Source organism: Opisthocomus hoazin, chromosome 22, assembly GCF_030867145.1.
Source record: "Opisthocomus hoazin isolate bOpiHoa1 chromosome 22, bOpiHoa1.hap1, whole genome shotgun sequence".
Taxonomy (NCBI): domain Eukaryota; kingdom Metazoa; phylum Chordata; class Aves; order Opisthocomiformes; family Opisthocomidae; genus Opisthocomus; species Opisthocomus hoazin.
The window spans coordinates 6,698,551-6,719,840 of record NC_134435.1 but is presented as its reverse complement, the minus strand read 5'-3'; the positions used below and the strand labels follow the sequence as shown (position 1 = coordinate 6,719,840).

Sequence of the window (21,290 nt, the reverse complement as noted above, 5' to 3'; positions counted from 1 at the left end):
GCAGGGGAGGCTCTGGGAGGGAAGCACGTCCCCGGGACCTGAACCCTGGGTTACGGGAGCATCCAGGCAGCACCAGCCTGAGAGGCACAGAGGATGAGGAGGCTGACGGCTCCAGTTGTGCCCCTGGAAACAGCCTGGTATTGATCCAGGGCACAGGCAAACAGCTCCACAGGGACTCGGTGAGTCACCGGGATGTCCTGGTGAGCTGGACAAGCCAGCAACGAGGGGAGACCCCGGGGAGGAGGAAAGCCTCTTCCAAATGCTGGAGGGGCACGTCAGAGCACCCCAGCCTTCTGTACCACCCTGGCGTTTGGCTGCTGTTGCCGGCTGCTGGCAGAAAGCTGTAGTTTGCTCTGATTTTGGGAGTCGCAGAGGTCTCTGGAAGGAGGATGCCCATCCCACCATGTCACCGTGTGCAGGGCCAGGGCTCTCAGCTCTTGCGGTGCCCGGCTGGGCACCAGGTGCTGCTGGTGAACTGTGCGGGGGTGGGGGCTGCCGGGGCCATGCGTGATGGGCTGTCTGTCCCAGGTTTCGCTGGCACCCCGGGATACCTGTCCCCCGAGGTGCTCCGGAAGGACCCCTATGGCAAAGCCGTGGATCTGTGGGCTTGTGGTGAGTCAGAACGGGGCTGAAATGCCAGGAGCGGGCTGGGATGGGGAGCGCGGGATAAGGCAGGCTGTTCACCCGGCATCTCCCAAGCTACAGCCGCTAGACGTGTCTCAGGGAGCTCAGGGTGGAGGATTGACCCCAAAGGTGGCACATTACCCTGGGCTGTCCCCAGAGCAGCACCCTCTTTCCAGTCCAGTGGCACCCTCCTCCGCAGGATCAGCCCCCTTGCTACGCACCCAAAGCCCCCGGGCAGGGGAGATGCCGGCTCTTTCGCCCTGCGGTGCCGCTGGAGCCAGGCAGTGCCTCCGCATAGCTGCAGCCGCAGGGGAGCCTTCCTCCACCCGCGATGGGGAGGAGGCATTGCCCAGCCCTGGTGGGTCACCCGGCTTGGGGCTGTGCATGGCGGCTGCCAGAGCCGTGTGTCTCCCCAGCTGCCGAGCACGTCAGCACGACGCTGGACCCACCAGCAAGCCTTTTGCCTTTTAATCAGGGAGCAAATCCTCCCGTTTCCCTCATTTCTGCTTGAGTTGGGCCAGTGCCCGGGCTGGGTCTGTTGATGCCTCCAGCAATGGACTCTCTGCCACTGACTGATCCCACATCTCCTCTCCCGGGCAGGCGTCATCCTCTACATCCTGCTGGTCGGGTACCCGCCCTTTTGGGATGAAGACCAGCACCGACTCTACCAGCAGATCAAGGCTGGGGCTTACGATGTGAGTGGGTTTGTCTTGCTCCCCCGTTTCACTGTCTTCCCTGTCTTGCTGTCCCCACGCTGCAGTCCGCGGCTCCAAGAGAGCCAACAAGGACAAATTCAGGCAGACAGCAGCAAGTTTCTTTCCTCTGCTCGGGTCACAAGCTGCCGTGCCCAAGTGCACACACTGCACGTTTCAGGTCACTTTGCAGGACAGATGGGTCTTGTCCTGGGCCTTCTACCTTTCTTTCTCCACCCCTACTCTCCAGTTTCCCATCATGTAGCTCTTTCCATTTGCTATTGTCTCTCCAACCTGTCCCATGGGCAAGAGCAAAGAGTTGCAGGAGAACCAACCCACGTGCAAAGGGGCTTCTGCTCCTTGCTTTGCTCCCTGCCATCTCTCACCCCGGTCCCTTTGCTTTGGCAGTTCCCCTCCCCTGAGTGGGACACAGTCACTCCCGAAGCGAAAGATCTCATCAACAAGATGTTGACCATAAACCCGTCCAAGCGCATCACGGCAGCGGAGGCTCTGAAGCACCCCTGGATATCAGTGAGTTTGGTGGCACTCACCCGCTGGGGTCGAAGGTCTAGAGATGTGGGGGTTCACAGTGGGGGAACATCTCACTGGGGAGCACGTGTTACCAGACATGCTGTCTGGGTCTTTCCTCCATCCTGGGAAGATGGTTTCCTGGCATGGTTCCTCCCAGTGCTCTCAGCGCAGCCTTTTCCCCGAGGCTTTACAGCAGAGAAAAGCCTGGAGTGTGAATGCAAACAGCGTGTCCCAGGGGAGCTGGGGATGGGAGGGACGAGCGTGTTCCCAGCCCTGGTGGGGCCGGGCTGGTTTCTTGGTGTCACGCTGCGCTGCGGGAGCCTTTCCTTGGGGAGGGTGGGAGCAGTCTTGTGTTTATCCATCCATACACCCCAGCAGCAATCCTCCCCCCCCTTTGCTGCACCCCAGCTGCCAGTTCTCACTCTACATCAGCTCCCAAAGGCAGGAGGAGTCCAAGGGCTTAACCCTGGGACCCCACACCACGTGCAAACCCTGAGCACGCTGCTAATTGTGGCCGGTCAGTCGAGGGGTTAACTCAGGGGGCAGCCAACTCTCCCTGCAAACCCCCCGACCGCCAAAGCAGATCCTGCTGACTCCAGAGCTGTGATCTCCTGCTGCCTATTAAAGTTTCATCATCTGCTGCTGCTGCTGCTGCAGGCAGCTCTGGTCCGTGCCTCGGCCGTGGGAGACCGCACACGTGTGCATGCATGTGAGAGCGGGGCCGGGGGACCCCCTTCCCCCTCGGCGACTGCTCTGAGCCGGGTCCTTCTCCTCCCAGCACCGTGCCACCGTGGCGTCATGCATGCACAGGCAGGAGACAGTGGACTGTCTGAAGAAGTTCAATGCCCGGAGAAAGCTGAAGGTAACTCTCATATTCTCCAAGCTGGCTGCAAAATGCATGATCAGGTCATTGGGGGGTTTGTTTCTCAAGTGGGAAAGGACAGGGTGGTGTCTCTGGGTCAGGGGTATGGGGGTGATGGGCATTTGGGAATCCCTGGGGTGAAGAAGGGAAAAGAGATCGAGTGGGGTGGTGGCTGCATCTGGCTGGGGTTCCCAAGTGCTCAGAGGAAAGCCATGGTGAAGGAAGGCACTGAGTCACGCGGCTGCCCTGGACACAGGGGTGAGGATTTTTCCGCTGAAGTCAGTGTCAAGAAAGCTCCTGTTTGGGGCAGGACACAGGTCTGAGGGGCACAGTGATACCCCTTTGCCTGATGACCAGGTCACTTTGCAGCCAAGGAACCAAATGATCCACAGACAGGCGAGAAGCTCTGGCTCCCCCACACCAGTGGCCCCACAGGCTTTCTGTTCTTGGGCGCTGCCGTCTGCCACAGCCTGGAACCCCTCTGAGATCACCATCGCCCCACGCTCTGCCATCGGGCTGGAGCACCTCCCTGAGGCACTCATCTCCTGGGTGCTGCTGAGTCCCCGCCGGCAGCACGGCGCTGGGAACGGGCTCTGGAAATCACAGTGCCTCCTCCAGAGCCGGAGACACACCACGGGACGGTGCTGACCCGTGCCACAGCCAGGGACGTCAGCGCTCCAGGCCTGAGCACAACGTGGCACAGAGCAGTACAGCTGCAGGCTACTAACAAGATTATCAAGAAAAGAAACTGGCTATCAACTACTATTACTTTTCAGCTAGACAAGTAATCAAATTAGTTCAGGCATCCACTTCGAAATAGTAGTCCATTGCTGTAAGCAATTAGTCCGAAGTAATCTCATTATACGCTGAGCAACTAGTTAGTAGAGTCAGCTGGAAGAGGGGAAGAATTTTTATGAATGTAATTTTGCGGTGGTGATCTTCGCGTGGCTCTCATGAAAAATCCCTGCCCTGCTGCTCTTAGCTGGCATGGCTTTAATTGCCATTAAATCCGGTTCCGCTCCCGGTGGCTCCCCTCGCTGCCAGCTGCCAGCCCCGGTCAGTGGAGTCGTGCTACATCTAGGGCGGGGTAGAACGACACCAAAATGCACCCTGGGGATATTTAATATCCCTTTCATCTTGGAGGGAAGGCAGTTTCGGAGAATGCAACCCAACGCCCTGGTGCTGGGGATACAGGGTTGGGTACCGATGGCTGCTTTTGATGGCAGGAGGAGAATATCAGCCCGTGGGCCAGTTTCCTTCCAGCGAGGTGGCCAGGGGACAGGTGACGAGCAGGGCTTCCCTCCCTGATGGCTGGGGGAGCGGTGGGAGTGTGGGGGGCCGGGGCCCAGCATGCCCTTTCCTTCTGCCTTCTGTGTCTTCCAGGGAGCCATCCTCACCACCATGCTGGCCACCAGGAACTTCTCCGGTAGGTGCTGTCTCCGGGGCTCGTCTCCTCGTCTTGCAGGGTGCCCAGGGCAAACCCATAGGGTCCCTGGAGAGCTTTCTTCATCACCGAGTCTCACAGGGGATCGGCGTTTGCATTCTGGTGCCTCTGGGGCTGCGTGGCATTGGGCAGTCATCTGAGCCAGGTCACTTGGCACCTCCAGACTGGCTGCTGGCTTAGTGTGCAAGAGAAAATGTGTCTGGCTGTGGCACAGTGGTCCCCAGAGGTTTAGGTTTTTGGGGTTTGTATGCACCCACCCATCTGGCTCGTGCCGGGGTGGGGACGTGGGTACTAGGGCCAGCCAAGGCTCAAGGCAGCTGGTTTTGTGTCCTCCTGGAGATGTTTGTGGCTCAGGGAGAGCATCCTCTGCACTGGGAAAGTGTCAGAAAGGTCCCCGGGTGTTACCGCAGCCAGATGGCAGCGGGATCTCTTGGGTCCCTCCTGCCTTGCCAGATTTCACAGGCAGGGATCAGCGAGTCACGGTGATTCCCAGGCACTGCACCAAAAAGGAGCCGGGCGACTGCAGGTCTCGGCTGCTGGCTGTCACCTCCAGCCCTCCCCAGCACTGGGGATGGCCCTGGCAGAGGTGGGACGGGGTATCCCAGCCCGGCACGCTGGCTGGTTGGGCGGGTGGCAGCTGTTTGGTGCTGGATGGGTGTTTTGGCGTGGTATGCGATAGTGCCCCAGGAGCTGGGTGTAGCGGGTGGGCAGGGGGGGAGATGGGGGCTGCTGGCCCAGCCGGGTGCCGGGGGAGAGGGCCATGGTATCTGCATTTGTCGTGCTGACACATTTAGCACTTGCGGGCAGCGTGCGGCGGGGCCGGAGGGGTCCAGCAGCTGGGGGGATCCGGTGTCAGACCCCGCGCCGGGAGAGGCAGCGGACACGAAGCATCAAAGGACAGGAAATTCTAAAGCATCTCTCCTAGCGCTGCCCGTCCCACGCACAGCGCAGGGGCTCGCCGGCATCCCCTGCCCGGGAGCACGACAGGGCTGGCGGGCAGTGGGGACCTGCGTGGGGCCGAGCCACACCGATCCCACCCTGCTTGGCCCTTGCACGGCCCCGGGGGGCTGGGGCAGCGCCGGCAGCGGTGGGTGGGCAGCGGGGAAGGCGTCTGCTTTTCATCATGGTCAAAATGTGGGCTGCAGCTGTCGGGCCGGCGGGCCGGCAGCACATGATCCCGGCAGCATGGGGCTAAAATTAGAGGGCGGCAGGCGGGCAGCCCATTCCACCACGCCACGCTCGGTCACCAGCACCCCCCGGACAGCCCCGCCGGCCCCCTCCGAGTCGCCCCGGGGACTCGGCGTGACGTTGGGAGACGGGTCATGCCCCTGGCCGAGAGCCACCGGGGTAGGACAGGACGGTGCCAGCAAGATCGCTTCTGAGCTCCCAGGGATTGTACCGGGGGTTGCTGGAGAGAGGACGAAACCCACCAGCCTGTCCCACCGGGTCCTGCCGCCCAGCCGCCTGGCACCATGCTGCTGATCCTCGGCCTCCTGGTCTTGGTGCCCTGCCTGGCTCTCCTAACCTCCTTCCTCCTCTCCCCAGGAGGCAAAAGCGGTGGCAACAAGAAGAATGACGGCGTGAAGGTAAGCGCCCTCCCCGCCGCCCTCTCCCGCCTGCCTCTCTGCTGCTGGGGCGGCGGCGGGGTCTCCGTGCTGTGCCGGTGGTCCCTGCAACGCCCCGTGCTTTAAAGGGCAGCTGCTGGCCCGGCTGTCCCGGTGCGTCCCCGTGCCACCGGCTCGGCTCCTGCCGGGACGGGCAGCGCACAGGAGGCTTTGCAACGCGGCGAGCGAGGGGAGCGGGCTGGTGCTGGAGGGGTGCACGGGGTGGGGGGCAATTCGCTGCTGTTTCATTGCCTGCAAAGCGTACTCACCCCCTGCTGCCCCCAGGGAGGGGGAGAGGCAGAGGCTGGACCAGGAGAGGGGACGGGGATGGGGGAGGCAGCTGTGCAGCCCAGAGCCACGGCTTCAGCCTGGCAGCAGCCGTCTGGCGAGATCACAGAATCACAAAATGTTCGGGGTTGGCAGGGACCTCTGTGGGTCACCCAGTCCAACCCCCTGCCAAAGCAGGGTTGCCTACAGCAGGCTGCACAAGACCGCGTCCAGGCAGGTCTTGAATATCTGCAGAGAAGGAGACTCCACAGCCTCCCTGGGCAGCCTGTGCCAGGGCTCCGTCACCCTCAGAGGGAAGAAGTTCTTCCTCATGTTCAGATGGAACTTCAATGGGCGGCTGCATCTCCTGCTGACCCCAGCATACGTCCCGCTGCAGCTGGTGGGGCTGGGCTCGTCCCCCAGCTCCTGTCCCAGACCATCGCCAAGGGCTGGAGTGGTGCTGGGTGGCACATGGGTGCCTTTAACCCTCTCTGCAGCACTGCCGGCCCTCTGTGCCCAGTGCAGACAGACCAAAGGAACTTGGTGATGCTTGACAAGCAAATGGCTTGGTGATGCTCTAAAAACAAGCCAAGGCTTGGTGGACCTTGTTTCTTGGGCTGCAGAGCCCTTGGGTTCACCTGCCCCTCGGTGGTGAGGCCACAGCTCTTCTCCAGGATAAGGTTGCTCCTGGAGGCAGCGAAATCCTGCTGCCGAGCACCTTCTTCTGATGATATGGAGATGTGGTGGTTAGCGAGCTCTGTCAAACTCCTCCTGCAGGAAGTAATGGTCCCTGTGAGGGTCCTTCTTTCCTTACCTGTTCCCTTCATGAACACAAGCGATCACTCAGCAGGGGAGAGCTGGGCAGCAGTGCAAGGTGCCAGGCAGAGCTTTGGGAGCCCGATAGCAACACAGCTGCTCTCCTTCCTCTGGCCCTTTCATAGGGACCCAGCTGTAGGGCTGTGAGGGGTGCAGCATTTTGGAAGAGCAGAGCTCTCAGCTGTCTTCTTCCCTCCTCAGTCCAAACTGTCAGTGGAGCCAGAGGTCTAGGGATGGCTTGTCTTTCTCCCACTCCTTCGCCTAGGGACCCAGCGCCTAGGGACAGGACAAACCTGCAAGGCTTGAGACCATGCACAACCCTCCAAACCTGGGCTCAGCTCCACAACAGACCATTCTGGCCATGCAGCGCTATTCTGCAACATGAAGCTGATGTCCTGCGTTGCTATGAGAGGACATTGCTTTGGGCCGTGGTGTCAGGGTATCACGTGGCTTCCAGGACAGGATTGCTAGGTTTGGACAACAGTGCTGGCATAGGGTGGACAGGTCCCTTGGGAGCCACAGCAACCCATCTACCAGCCACTGCTGGCCTGTCCTTTGCTGCTCTGAGGTCCCGGCTGCTTCTGGGAGTCACCTGAGAAGTGACACCACAGGTAGAGATGACTTGGTATGAGTTGCTGGAGCACAGGTGAGAGCAATCGGGAGATGCATTTTTAAGCTGTAAAAGCAGAGATTGGTGGATGGAGAGGCTTCATCAGGCACAGTCCTGAATCTAATTTTCCAGCAGAAGGGGACAGCCTTGAATTTCATCTCTAGCATCGCTGGGATGGTGTGGTGGTAGAAGACCATTTACCAGCCCAACTCACTAATGATGCTCCCTCTTGGACTTCAAAGTAGGTTTGAGGGCAGGCGTTACGCTGGGAAGAGGGGCACTTGCTGTCATAGCAAAATACCTAGTTTGGGTAAAGAGCTTTCTGGCCCATCACTGAAACTCATCAAGGAGCGTCTGGTTTCAGAGTGAGATCAGAGAGGCTGGTTTGTATCCCCCAGTCCTCAGCCCCTCGCTGGTGAGCGGGGAACAGCGAGTGAGGCTTCATTTGGGTGCTGTCTCCCAGCCAGTTCTCAGCTCAAGAGGATGTACAAGCTCTGGAGAATGAGTTTGCTTTTTTATTGCCCGCTTTCCAACAAGTGGAAGTGAGACAGCCTGGCTAGACAGCCAGGAAGGTAGAGAAGGAGAAGACAAGGTAGAGCCAAACTCATTCCCAACAGGTTGCTTGTGCTGGCCACCTTCAGCATTACAATTCCCACCTCTGATTCCCATGCTCAGGCTGGGGGGGCTCGCAGCATAACCCACTCACAGGGGCACAGAGAGGCTGGGTGCTCCAGGCAAAGCTTTAATGGTCCACCACGGGCAGCTGGCAGATGTCAGGGCAACACTAGGCCGTGTTCAGTTCTTTCCATCTTGCTGGAAAAGCGAGGCAGGAACCTGGAAACCTGTCTTGGGAAGGTGGGAAGGGTACAGTCCTTCCTGCTCGGAGCAGGGCTGGAAGTCAGGCCACATGGTGTGGTTCATTATTGGAAGAGTTGTGTCCCCATTTGGAGACCCCTGCTGGACTGACCATCCCCATGAGAGCAGGCAGGTCTCAGGAGGCCACCCCTGCCATCCCTGCCCAAGGCTACGCAGGTGGGCACCAGGTAGCTGGTGCTGCCCTCCAGCCTGCCCGCACAGCCCTCCAGCACCGGGATGGTGCTAGCCCAGGCTCAGAGGGCTGGAAGCTCACCCTCCCAAGGAGGTTCCTCCCCTACTAAAAATGTTCACGGGACCAAAAATCCCCCTCGAGCCCTGCGCTGGGGTCTGTGGGAGGCCTTCTGGTCCCAGCAGCTGTGATACCTTCAGTGCCCTGTGTAGTGTCACATCTCGTCACATTGTAAACTAATGAAATCACTGCCCCGTGTTGCATCCTGTCCCGTCCTAAATTAATGAGCTCACTGCCCCGTGTCGCATCCTGTTACTGTATGTCCAGACTCGACGCGGTCACTGCTTTGTGTTGCATTCTGTTGCGTCTGAAATTTCTGCAGTTTACTGCCCCGTCTCGTGTCCTTGGGTAGCAGAAGCTGTCAGCTCTTCCTGCAGACAGCCCAGCTCCGGTGGCTCCGGTTCCCAGGAGGTTCCTTCCGAAATACCGCAGCTCACTCTGCCCTTTAGGACATCTGTTGTTTCGGTGAAGGAGGGATGAGGATTGAAGTAGGACCTAGCGAGGGAGGGGAGAGCTGCGCTGGCAGAGGGGGAAACTCAGTGACGATGCTGGTGGGAGCCAGTTAGGAAGTGAAGGGAGCAACGAGGGGAAATGGGTATCAGCAGTTTTTATGCTGCAGCCCACCCATGCACCCTAACGGGTCACTTCTTGGACTCTTCCAAGAGATTGGCACTGTGTGTGCTGCTTTTCCTTCTGCTGGGCAGGCAGAGCCGGTGCCTTGTTAAATATGCTGATAAAACACTTTGTTACCTGGCACTGCAGCTCCCGATTCCTGCACGCTGGTGTTCCCTGTCGCTTGCTGTGATTCATCCCCTTGGGAGCTGGAGGTGGACAAAGGGCACGAGGCCAGCGTGCGCGTCCCTCTGTCCCCGGGCTAGATTAAAGATGGAGGTGGGGAGCAGAGCACAGCAAAGAAGGACAGTCCAGAAGTAGTTTGGGATTGTAAGCAGAATCATGGCTATGGGGTCATCCAACCCAAAAGCCTTTTGGTAGTGGTCAAGGATGGAGATAAATATGTGCATGCGTAAGGTCTTCTCTTTGGAGGAGGTTTGTCCTGATTTGAAGCACTGGAGCTGCCCTCAGGAGAGCTTCCCACATGGTATGTTTGCCTTGGGGGGTTGAGTAGCAATAGCCGTGCTGGCTTTAAGCCAGCCAGCTTAGTACCAGTCTGGGTCCAAAGCTAATTGGGCATCTCCACCTTAGTCAGCAGCATGGGCAGATGCACCCAGAACAGCTCAGTGCAGCGCTGACACCGGGCACAGGGCTGTGCAGGTAGTGGAGATGCCTTAGCTTTTCAGCGTCCCACTCCTGTTCCTATAAGCTTGTTGGCCTGGTCACAAAGCCACCAGAGCAGTCATCAACTCCTAGGGGACTCCCTTTTGGACTAGCCACGTCCTTGAGATAAGCAACACCAGAGATTGTGGCAGGTCAGGAGAGAAAGGTGCCAGGCGGAACGCGGGGAGGGAGCTGGCACGCCACCACCAGCATCACAGCCAGCAGCACATCCCTACAGGAGAGCCAGGTTGCCCCTCCACACCTTTCATTTGCCCCTCCAAGAAGTCCACGAAGGGTGGCTCAGGAGCTGCTGCCTCTCACGTGCCGCTCTCTGCCTTTCTCACTCTGTGTCTCTTCCTGTTCCATCTCTTCTCCTTGTTTTTCCAGAAAAGAAAGTCCAGTTCCAGCGTTCAGTTAATGGTGAGTGTCCTTCGTCTTCCTCAATGCCGATATTGCTGGGCCTCTCCACGTGTTCCAGCTTCCCCTGTTTTTGGAAGTTACCTCGGGGTAGGGAAGAAGGGACACCGGGGTTGGAGGGAACATCCTCAAAGCCGTATCACCCACAAACCCCACTAACAGGGTTGGTGCAGGCACTTGCTGGCCACCAGCTGATGGGAAGCCAGCCCTGGTTCTTGCTGATGGGTTCTCATGCCGTTTCTCCCAGTTCTCCTGACTCAGGTCTGCAGGCTGCATCGGTCCAAGGAGCCTTGGAGAAACACCTTCCATGCCTCTGCGGGGACTGTATGGTCATGGGACACCTTGCCAACCTACATCGGGGTATTATGGGTAATACATAAGCAAGGCTCTGCTGGGAAGAGCTAGCAGAGCCATTGCTCTAGCTCCGCTAGCAGAGTCGCCTGGATGGGGCTCCTGGAGAGACATGGGGGGTCAGTACCCCCCTCCCCCTCAAATCTGTCTAGTGCTCAGCTGTTTCTTGAAGGAGCTGTGTCTCAGCCTTCGGTGGTCCATGTGGGTCTTGGAAGCACTCTGTTTTATCGTACATTTCTCTCCCTACTCTGCGGTCAGTGTGGTCTCTCTCACTCCTGCACAGTCCCCTCTTTCTCATCCCAGCTCCTCCTCGCTGTTTAATTTGTACATCTCTCTTTATCGTACAGTCAACATGGTGTCTTCCACCCCCGCACAGCCCCTCTCCCTGCCCCTCCTGCAACGCTCCTAGGAACCCACCAAACCCCCCCGGACCTGCCCCGTCTCTGTCCCCGCAGGCTTTGGTAGGAAAGGCCGTGCCGTTCCTACGAGATCCTCCACAGCCCTGCTCTTGTGCCCTTGGCTACAAGGAGTGGAGGTCAGGGAGGGCTCTGCCAGTGCTGCCCTAGAGCTGTGGTTGAGGACGGGTTGGATCTGCTGGTGTTTTCCTTGGTTTCTGTCCGTTGGCACAGTCGAGCGCTATGGGGTCGGACTCGGGGGGCTGTCAAACACACAAGCTCTGTCTGGCGCAGGGAGAAGACCTCTCTCACCACCCCATCTCCTTTCTGTTCTTTGCTCAGGAATCGTCGGAGAGCACCAACACCACCATTGAGGATGAAGACACTAAAGGTACCAGTGGGGGCACTTGGGAGGGCAGGCAAGCTGTTTAGAAGGGGTGCCCTGGGGTCGTTAGTCTGGCCACCGCTAATGAGATACTGGCTATGGGGAATCCCATCACCATCAAGCTGCCCCGGGGCCCTTCAGAAGTTGCTTGAACTCCTTAGGTGGTTTCACTGCTGGGTCGCTGCCATAAGCAGCTGCGGCACTGCTGGCGAGGAGGGGGGGCTCCCAAAACCGGGGATATTCCCTGAAAGCCAGTGTGGAAATGGCAGAAATCTGCAGGGATAGCAGCACGGCCGCCCGCTCCTCCAAAATAAACGGCCTTTTGGGAAAAGCCTCCAGGGGAAATCCCTGCCGCCCGCCCGCCCGCCTGCCAGAGCCGGCTTTCTAAGAATAACCCAGGGAATAATTTATCGGTGCTAATTTGTAAAGTCTCTCGATGAAGTGATCTCAGCACAAAGCAAGATGGGCTTTGGCCTGACATGAGAGTTAATGGGACGCTTCTCCTCCTGGGGAAGGGCTCCCTGACAGCAGACATGGAGGCAGGCGGTGCTTTGGAAATGATGGGGCTCCCTCTCCTTTCTGAACCACTCTCAGGAACGTGCTCCCTCTCCTTTCATTAGCCACGGTACAAAAAAAAAAATCAAGTCAGAAGTGACGCTGATTTGCATTTGAAGTAGAGCCTTGCTAATAAGCCCAGGGCTGCCTCTGGCAGCTCCTTCTGCATCCCTGGGAGCCAAAGCAGCTCTCGAAGCCCGGTCCCTTCCCAGCTGAGCCGGCAGCACCCGGGGTCCCTGGAGCAGCCGCACGGTGCCGTGCCCTTGCAGGGTCCCTCTGTGTGTCTCCTGAGGTGGATGGCCGCATCACCCCCCTGTCCTTGCTCCAGCTGAGACCCTCTCCTCCCATCTCAGAGGGAGGTGAGAGCATCCTTGGTCCAGCCTGCCCTGGCTGGCCGCTGATCTGAGTTCTCGGGGTAGAAAGTCCTGACTTGGAAAGGCTTTGCAGCCGAGACCACCCTGTGTCACATTTTTTTGGGATGAGGGTAACTCACCCCTCGGTAATTAACCCGTTTGCTCTTTAGGAAAATACAGGGTTTTTCAGTTTTGCCCTGACCTTGGAGGTCTTTCCTCTCTAGGGATGAAGGGCCCTTCCCACCTCTCTCTCCCAAGTCCCTCTCCAGCGTTTCCCCTGGATAGTTTACAATGGCCCCCAAGATCCCACCGTCTTTTTGTAATAAGAAAAAGATACCTCACCGGTATTGCAAAGCCAGCACTTTTGGTTTGTTTTCTCTTTTTATTTTCTTTTTCTCTTTAAACCAACAGTACGGAAGCAAGAAATCATTAAAGTCACAGAGCAGCTGATCGAAGCAATAAGCAACGGCGACTTTGAGTCCTACACGTGAGTCCTACACATGCCCAGTGTGGGTTTGGGCTGAAGGGGTGACCAGCCTCCCAGAGTGGGTGCTCTCACTGTGACACCACAGCCCGGGAGGTTTCACTGCTGCCCGGGGCAGGCTGACCAGGTTGATGTGGTGGGGAGGCACGGAGACCATCCAAGAGAAGCAGGGAACGTCATTTTCCAAGCCTGGTCTTCTCTCACAGTAGTCATGGATGAGCCCATTTTCTGGTCTGTGGAGAGATGAATAACTGTAAACGTGATTTATGGTGCAAGAATGAACATTGCATCCATGGTATCCATTATATCCAGATTGCCACAGGCTGCTTGGAAGCGTAACTGCTTTCTAATCGCTGAGCTGATGCTCCTCAGAGTACGCTGCTTCTGTGTCCAAGGCTTATTTAATTAGCAATTTCTGAGTGAGTGCAGGTCTTCATCCCTGCCAGAGAGAACCACAGCAGGGATATTTTGATACAGAGCAGAGAACATGAGTTTTTCCCTGATGTTTTTCTTTCTTACGAAGAAGACAGCAGTGTTTTGGGAGGTTTAATTGGAGATGGGGAGCAATGGAGAATTCACCCTGCTTCGATGGGGTCCTGGCTGCAGTCGGTGGCCTGGAGGTGAGGTGGGGTGGGGTTCACGCAGAGTGCAGGGACGAGGCTGGACTTCTGCTTGAATTGCTCACTGGTCCAGAGGCTCCTTGCTCTCAGGCTGAGGGGGGGTCACCCCCAGCACGAGCCGTTTGGGTTTTGCAGGCTCTTGTGCCAGAAGCAGTGGGATAACGTCTCCCTTTTCTCTCCCCTTCCCACCTCCCCAGGAAGATGTGCGACCCTGGGATGACTGCCTTCGAGCCTGAGGCTCTGGGTAACCTCGTCGAAGGCTTGGATTTCCACCGATTCTACTTCGAAAACCGTAAGCAGCCCCCTTGCCTCCCAAGGGACCCTTCCCACCTCCCACGTGCCCAGCTGTGTCTTGACCTCCATCAGCTTGCTGGAGAGAGGAGGGTAAGGGTGGCTTTGGGAGCATCTCTGGCTGATCTGGAAGATCCCAGCAGGACCTATTAGGTCAACTGGGGCCGGGCTGCATGCAGAGGAGATGTTTGGTGAGCTGCTTTCTATGTAGACCCATCCTGAACCCACCCATGGAGTGTTTACTCAGCCCCTCCAAGCAGAGAGCTTAACCCAGGCATCTCCCCCTCCCATACTGCTGCCGCCCTGGGCAAGAGCCACCCAAATCCCTTCCCCTGCCTAAAGCTGCCTGTACTTTTCCCCTCTCCAGTGTGGTCCCGGAACAGCAAGCCTGTGCACACGACGATCCTGAACCCCCACATCCACCTGATGGGAGACGAGTCCGCCTGCATCGCCTACATCCGCATCACGCAGTACGTGGACGCGGGAGGGATCCCCCGCACCGCCCAGTCCGAGGAGACCCGCATCTGGCACCGCCGGGATGGCAAATGGCAAATCGTCCACTTCCACAGATCCGGCGCGCCCTCCGTCCTACCGCAGTAAGCCCTGTGAGGCTCCGGGGATGGGGCGAGGGGGGCACGAAGGGGATGGCGTGGATGTCTTGGGGTGTTGAGGCTGCGAAGCGGGTGGCATCCTGCCCTGGGGGTCTGCGGTGGGGAGGAGATGGCCAATGGCCGTGAGAGGGCGAAGGGGAGAGGGATGCTCTGCCAAAGGGGTGGTCGGAGCCAGCTCCCGCTCTCTGCCCGGTTTGTGTTCCGCAGCTGAAGCGCAGTCCTGCCCGTGTGGGGTTTGTCACTGACTGACTGCCAAGGGGAGACCTCCTCCGACATCTTCACCTACGGGACTTTGGCTGTTGACTCTGCTGCTTGGTTCCCGCTGGAATAACCCCTCGCTTCTCACCGCACACATGCAACAGCCCTGCCGGCGCCACGCAAGCATCCCATCGAACCCCCCTCATGGCGCTGGGTCCCCTTCCTCTGCATGAACCAAGAAAAGAGAAACCATGAACCTAAACCCGAGCATCTGGCCAGAGAGATGATGCGTGCCGGGGTAAAGGCCTCGCTCCTCGGCTGCATGGAGTTGCTGGGACCCCCTGCACCACCTGGCACGTCTCCTGAATTGGGCTCGGACTCGCCATCCACCTCCATCCCAACCTCTGCTGGGAGCCCCCCGAGGAAGAGGGGGGCAGGGGGGCAGTTTTGAGCTGCTCTGTGCTGCACCCTCCCTGCGCGCCGGTGGATATTGCTTTGCTGCTATTGAGGTCCCCATCTGCCACCGTGGCTCCTGCCCGCTCCCGACCCGAGCTTCCCCCCGCCTCGGCTGGGGAACCGTGGTTTAAAACCTTTACAAAGTCCAGCTTCCAGGCGCTCCCGGGCGAGGAGGGCAGTGTTTGGACGGGTGAGTAAAGGCTCTCTGTTTGTTTTCCCTTCCCAGGAGTGAGAGGCTGGCTCCTTCCCAGGAGGGTGAGTGGGTTTGTGCCCTGGCTCTGAGCGGCTGCCATGCCGAGAGGGATGCTCTCCCTCCTTCCTCCCTTCTCCCCTCGGAGCAGGGACTGGCAAAGCTGGGAGAAGAGAGGAGAAAGGTGACTGCTTCCCAGCACTGTGTCGGCACAGCCGGGAGCCGGGGTCTCTCCCAGCCATGCCGCGGCGGAAGCATCGCTCCCGCACCCTCCTCCCCACCCCCCACCCAGCCTGGATCCCTCACCCCAGCACCCAGCACCCACCCCTGCCCCTCGCATGCAGCACCCGGCGCTCCCCCCGCGCCTGGCTCCCAGGCCGGGGCGGCCGAGCTGGCCACCGATTCGGGGCACAAACCCCCGATCGCCCGGACGACCCCTTCCAGCGACGACGAGGAATGCAAGCTTTATAAAGTAACAAAACTCTGCAGAATCTGATCGTGCTTCGAAGAAAACAAACAAGCCTTTCGCTGTCTTCTACTCTGAGCGCATGCCTTTTTATAGGGAAAAGAAAACCACCTACCGTGTATTTCGCAACTTGATTTTGAGTATTTGCTGAGATGGATCTTTATGTAATAACTAGAAACATTCAACTGCTTAGGGGGGGTGGGTGGGGGGATCTTTGGGGGTTGCTGTTTTTCGTTGCGTTTACATTTGAGGAGGGGTGTGCGTCGCCACGATGCTCGCTCCTACCAGGGGTCCCGCGGCTGCCGCCCCCCACCCCACGCCGGCTTGTCCCATCGCGTCCCGCAGCACCGGGCGGGCGAAGGCACCCACTTCCCTGGGGCACCCACCTCTGGGGCACCTTCCCGCACCCCACGGGTCTTCCTGCAGGGCAAGCCCGGGCGGTGGCTCTTGGGGAGCCGCTGGGATGTGGCTTGTGGGACAGAAGACATGGCCAGGAAGGTGAATTTTGGTCTCACCTCTTTGCTGTCAGGTAGAGGTCCGAGGGTGGGTGTTTTTCTGGCAATTCTTCTGTTTCTTGTTCTCTTTTTTCTGACTGGAACCTCTTTGCTCGTTGACGTGAGACTCCTGCAGCGCTGCTGCCCTGGGGGGACTTTCTAGCTGCACTCTCTTCATCTGCATGGCATTTAACTTTCTAGACGGTGCGTGTGTTGAAAAACAAAGAAACAAACAAAAACTCGCTTGTTTTGGACATAAAAAACAAGGGAAAAAAAAAGAAAAAAAAAAAAAAAGGAAATGTTTTCTCCATGTAAATTCTGAGCGTGTATTTTGCCTTTTCTGTGGTTTTGAATGCTTTGCTCTCTGTCGAGGCAGGGACGGCTGCAGCGCGACACACAGCCACGTCCTTGCAGACTGCAAAACTATTTTCCCACTGGACGGAGGGGTAGAAACCCGAGCTGCTGGGCTGCGAGCAGGCCCGGAGAGGTGTTCCGGGATGTCCCGCAGTGCCGGCCGTGCGGTGGTTGCTGCTGGCACTGTGTGTAGGAGATGCCTTTTGGGGGGCAAATCACGCGGGTTCTCTCTGGTGCCGATGTGCGTCCCCGTGCCCTTGGTGGACCTGTGCTGTTTGGCTGTGGAGCTGCGTTGGCTTGCAAGAGATGGCCCCAAAGCAGGGAAATACATGCAGGGAGAGGATTAGCTTTTAAAGTAGAGTTTGGGTGTTTTTACAGATCTATTTTTTTCTTCCTGTAGTCATGTAGTTTTTTTCATTTCTAAAGGAAGGACTCAGCTCTTTCACAGGTCTTTCTCTCCCTCTCCAGAGCTGGCTCCAAAGCCAGCCATGGTGAGCATCTCATCCACCTCCTGACACCTAGGCTCTCAGGGTGGCAGGAGTGTTGTTGGGGATCAGTGTGAGGTAGATGAGGAAGGAGGAGGTCACGGCAGGGCTCTGCATGGGGGCTGTAGTGCAGATGTCATTTCAGCCTGGTTTTGGAGCTGCCAATAGCTGTGGACCTCGGGTGGGCTGTGCGGGTGAAGCTGCTCCAGCAGCTGCTGCTGGAGAAAGGTCTGGGACAGGGAGTGCAGTGGGGTTTGCCAGGGATGACGGATGAGATGCTGGGGTTGGTACAATCTCTTTTCACCGAGAGCCCACTTTGGGCCGTTGCTGCTAGGGAGGAACATCTTGGTTTCCAGGGAGGCTTTGAGCTGTCTACTTGGAGGCAGTTTCTCCTCTTTGAGGCTTCCCTCCTCTCACCTTTCCAGGGACAGGTTCCTCTGGAGGCAGCTGGATGTCCTTGCAACACCTAAAATGCTCCCAATCCTTTCCAAGGAAAGTAGAGTCTGCGGTTTCAAGTCCTTTCTAGTCTTCCACTCAAGCTGAAGCCTGACCAAGGAAGACCCAACTTCCCAACATGCCCACGTGGGCAGCATTAAGCACCTGCACTTTAGGGGTCTGTTCCGCCTTGTTTCTCTTCCCCACCTCACCCTGCTTCTCCAGAACAGGTTCCTGTATCCCCGGAGCATCTCTGAGCAAGCACTGATAAACCAGTACCCTTTCTTTTAGTAGCCATGGTGAGCAGCTTCTGTCTTCCTTCACCTTTCCTGATTTCTCATAAACTTGCAGGAAAACTAAAAAAAAAAAATATCACCAACTGCTACCATCCTTCTTTGGCTCACACAGCCAGGGATGCTGCCCTTACATTTGTACTTTTAAGCTGTTGGCACCCTCCCTCACATGTACTAACTATCATTGCCCAGCAATCCCACCATGGTCCAGGGCGTATTCCCAATAGGCAATATGGATGAGGCCACCTTGTTGGGATGGGGTTCACCACCACAGACCTCCTGTCCTCAGCAGGCTGTGGCACATTTCAGTTCCTCGTACCGACACAGCCCGACCCACCAGGTTGCCTGTCTGTCGGGGTCAAACCGAACTCAAAGTCCTCCAAACGGATCATTTCTTCCACCTCTCGCAGACCACAGGGGATCTCTGAGTGGAAGCGCTTGCTGTGGTGGTCTCAGGCTCCCAGCTCTGCAGGTGGGCTTGGGAATCGCCTGTTTTCCCTTCCTGGCTGCCAGGGTCCAGGTCCAGCTGCAACATCACCGTTTCTCAGGTCTTGCTGGTGTGGCTGCTCTGGGAGAAGAGGCCACTCCTGGGCCTCTGCTCTTTGCTGGGGGAGTGAGTGGTCCTCTCCTTACCCCAGCCAGGCACAGCCGGGAGAGCTGTCCTTCCCCCTCTGAGTAAATGCCCCCTCTGCCAGGCACCGAACCCCGTCTGACCCCCAACCTGCCTCCCCTCTCTTTGCCCTCCGTGAGCTGATGCCCCCGTGGAGCCCCAGAGGTCACAGCAGGCAGCAGCAGCCATCTGTTTCCACTTTGAGCTCATGGTCTGCTCTGCAGCCCATGGCAGCATCGCTGGGGAGGACCAGCAAACAGCAGTGCCATGTTTGAGGGGGCAGCCACATAGCCCTGTGGGACCAAGAGGTGTCTGTCAGCAGCAGATCCCATAACCATTGCCTCTGATCATCCCAGGAGCTGAGCTGACCCTTCTTCCCCACTGCAGGACACATCTCGTGGTGTACACTGCTCTGTTGATGCAACCACCATCCTCCTGATAGCAGGGTAGAGACCTCGCCGTTACCCATTTCCAAAGGCGCAGATCCCAGCTCATCCATACCAGACCAGGAAACCCCAGATGTGAAAAGGCTGTGGGAGCATCAGAGGAGGGGCTGGTGGCCCTTCTGCCATCAGTCCCCCAGAGGCCTCCTACTGGGTCCCTGCCACTCGGCTGAATGGCCTTCCCACCCGCAGGTCGACAGGAGAGTGGGCGGTGGAGGGGGCTATATCGAGCGCCTCCTTCCTTCTTTGGGTTGTTGTCCCTTTTTTCTAACTGTTGCACAATTTTAGGGCTTTTGTAACGTTTTTTTGGACAAGCAGGGAAAATATGTGAACAGTGATTTAAGAAAAAAATGAGATATCTCTCTCTCTTATATATTATATATATAAAAAATATATATACGTACAGGAAATCTCTATGGAAATATTTATCTAAGACGACTGCAAAAAATATATTATAATTAAGAGTATACCAAGCTTTGTCACATAACAAAAAATCAGGCCCCGGGGAAGGGTAGCTGCCTGTCCCCTCATGTCTGTCCGTCCGTGCGGTTGCAGCTGAAGCCTTTCTCTTTTCTTTTTGTAAGTGCACTCAAACTGTCGAGCAGTGTGACCGTGTTGGATTCAGCGGGAGCTTGATGCAGGGGGTGGGGGTGGGGGACTGATTTCATTTCTTCTTCCTTTGTTTTTTTGGAGCCTGTGACTGTGAACAGAATGATCACTGCTCAAATCGGATGCTCTGTTTGGGGAGGGTGGCGGGGGGACTGGGTGCGGGGTGGGTGTGGGAGGGAGGGCGCGTGTCAGTTTTATTCTTGGTGTTTCAAGTGCAATAAATAGCTACCAACTTCTGAGCATGGAAATGGATGATTCTCCGTCACTGCAGTGACTCAGACTGTCTGCCACCGCCTTGTCCCCCCGTCACCGCGCTCCTGTCCTCGAAAGCATCAAAGCTGGGATCAAGCCTTGGGCAGAGGCTGCAGGCAGCGGGTGTTTTCCTCCTGCCTGCGGGGTGTGGGTACCCTGTGCTCTGCCTGTGGGATGCTGGTACCATGGGTGCTGTTTGAGGGACTCTGGTACCCTGGGTGCTGATGCAGGGTGCTGGTACCATGGGTGCCACCTGTGGGATGCTGGTACCCTGGGTGATGATGCAGGGTGCTGGTACCATGGGTGCCACCTGTGGGATGCTGGTACGCTGGGTGCTGATGCAGGGTGCTGGTACCATGGGTGCCACCTGTGGGATGCTGGTACCCTGGGCTCTGCCTGCGGGATGCTGGTACCCTGGGCTCTGCCTGTGGGATGCTGGTACCCTGGGCTCTGCCTGCAGGATGCTGGTACCCTGGGCTCTGCCTGCAGGATGCTGGTACCCTGGGTGATGTGTGCGGGATGCTGGTACCCTGGGTGATGTTCGAGGGATGCTGGTACCCTGGTGCTGATGTGGGATGCTGGTACCCTGGGCTCTGCCTGTGGGATGCTGGTACCCTGGGTGCTGATGCAGGGTGCTGGTACCCTGGGTGCTGATGCAGGGTGCTGGTACCCTGGGTGCCACCTGCGGGATGCTGGTACCCTGGGTGATGTTCGAGGGATGCTGGTACCCTGGGCTCTGCCTGTGGGATGCTGGTACCCTGGGTGCTGCCTGCCCCTGGCAACGAGCATCCTGGGGGCTTCGGGAGCTCTTGATGTCATCCCCAGACCTGACTCACCCCAACCCGGGCCTTTTCCCAGGGACAGGGCTCCGGGGGCTGCAGGTGTCTGGGAGACCCCCATGAGCTGCCCGGAGCTAGCTGGGAGGTGGGGACCGGGCTGTCACCCTTGCGTGCTGGGCAGCAAGAAGAGTTTGGGGGGAGCTGGTGCTGCAGGGTGCGGGGCGCAGAACCACCACCTCCACCCCCCCAGCCCCCCCGCCTATCCCGGATGGGTTGGGGGGGTGGCCCGGGGGCAGCTGAAGGGCTGGTACCCTGGGGAGGCTGGGGTCGGGCTGCGACAGTCCCTGCCCCGCACATCCCGGTCGCAGCCGCGGTCCCGCAGCTACCCGGGGGTGCTCCCCCACCCCCCCCAGCCCTGCCATGTGCCGTGGCCCCAGCAGGTGTCAGCACCAGACCGCGACTTTCACCGCTGTCACCCTCCCACCCCATCTTCCCCAGCCCGGGCAGAGTAGCCTGTGAGGAAGCCCTCGGTGGGACAGGCTGCGAGGCCGGAGCAGCGGGCATGGAGGAGGTACCCGGCTCCGGGAACGTGGGGGAGGTTGGCATGGGACCCCCGGCCACACTGCGGTGCAGGGTCCCACACCTCCCCGTGCACAGCCACTCACAGCCCCGGGGACGTGTCCTCCCGCTGTGACACTGCCCCAGAACCTTTCACTCGTGGTTTCTCCTCACCACCGTCAGCTTTGCTCCCCACCACATCCCTGGCGTGGTCTCCGCTCTGTCCTTCCCATCGCTCTGCGACGCAGCACTGGTTGACGGCAGCTGCCAAGGGATCCTGGGATGATGGGGGGGGGATTCAGGGAATGCGGCAGGACCCCATGCAGGTAGGAAAAGGTCAGACACATGCAGAGACCAGAGCAGCTTGCTCAGCCCA

The 21,290-nt window shown here is 58.3% G+C and overlaps 1 protein-coding gene across 4 annotated transcripts in view; it reads left to right on the top strand.

Annotated features, from left to right (window-relative positions):
• CAMK2A (calcium/calmodulin dependent protein kinase II alpha) overlaps positions 1–19,459 on the top strand; it is a 36,267-nt gene extending 16,808 nt beyond the window's left edge. Inside the window, exons 8-19 of one of the 4 annotated variants that reach the window (XM_075441839.1) lie at positions 529–612; positions 1,225–1,319; positions 1,725–1,847; positions 2,626–2,709; positions 4,093–4,135; positions 5,699–5,739; positions 10,218–10,250; positions 11,336–11,384; positions 12,698–12,773; positions 13,588–13,682; positions 14,049–14,277; positions 14,500–19,459. In XM_075441839.1, coding sequence (XP_075297954.1) covers positions 529–612; positions 1,225–1,319; positions 1,725–1,847; positions 2,626–2,709; positions 4,093–4,135; positions 5,699–5,739; positions 10,218–10,250; positions 11,336–11,384; positions 12,698–12,773; positions 13,588–13,682; positions 14,049–14,277; positions 14,500–14,503 — 956 coding nt within the window. In that variant the 3' untranslated portion in view covers positions 14,504–19,459. Of the gene's footprint in view, positions 1–528; positions 613–1,224; positions 1,320–1,724; positions 1,848–2,625; positions 2,710–4,092; positions 4,136–5,698; positions 5,740–10,217; positions 10,251–11,335; positions 11,385–12,697; positions 12,774–13,587; positions 13,683–14,048; positions 14,287–14,499 lie in introns of all 4 variants that reach the window. The other 3 variants (XM_075441836.1, XM_075441838.1, XM_075441837.1) reach the window with 3 other exon arrangements.
• The last annotated feature ends 1,831 nt before the right edge of the window (positions 19,460–21,290 follow it).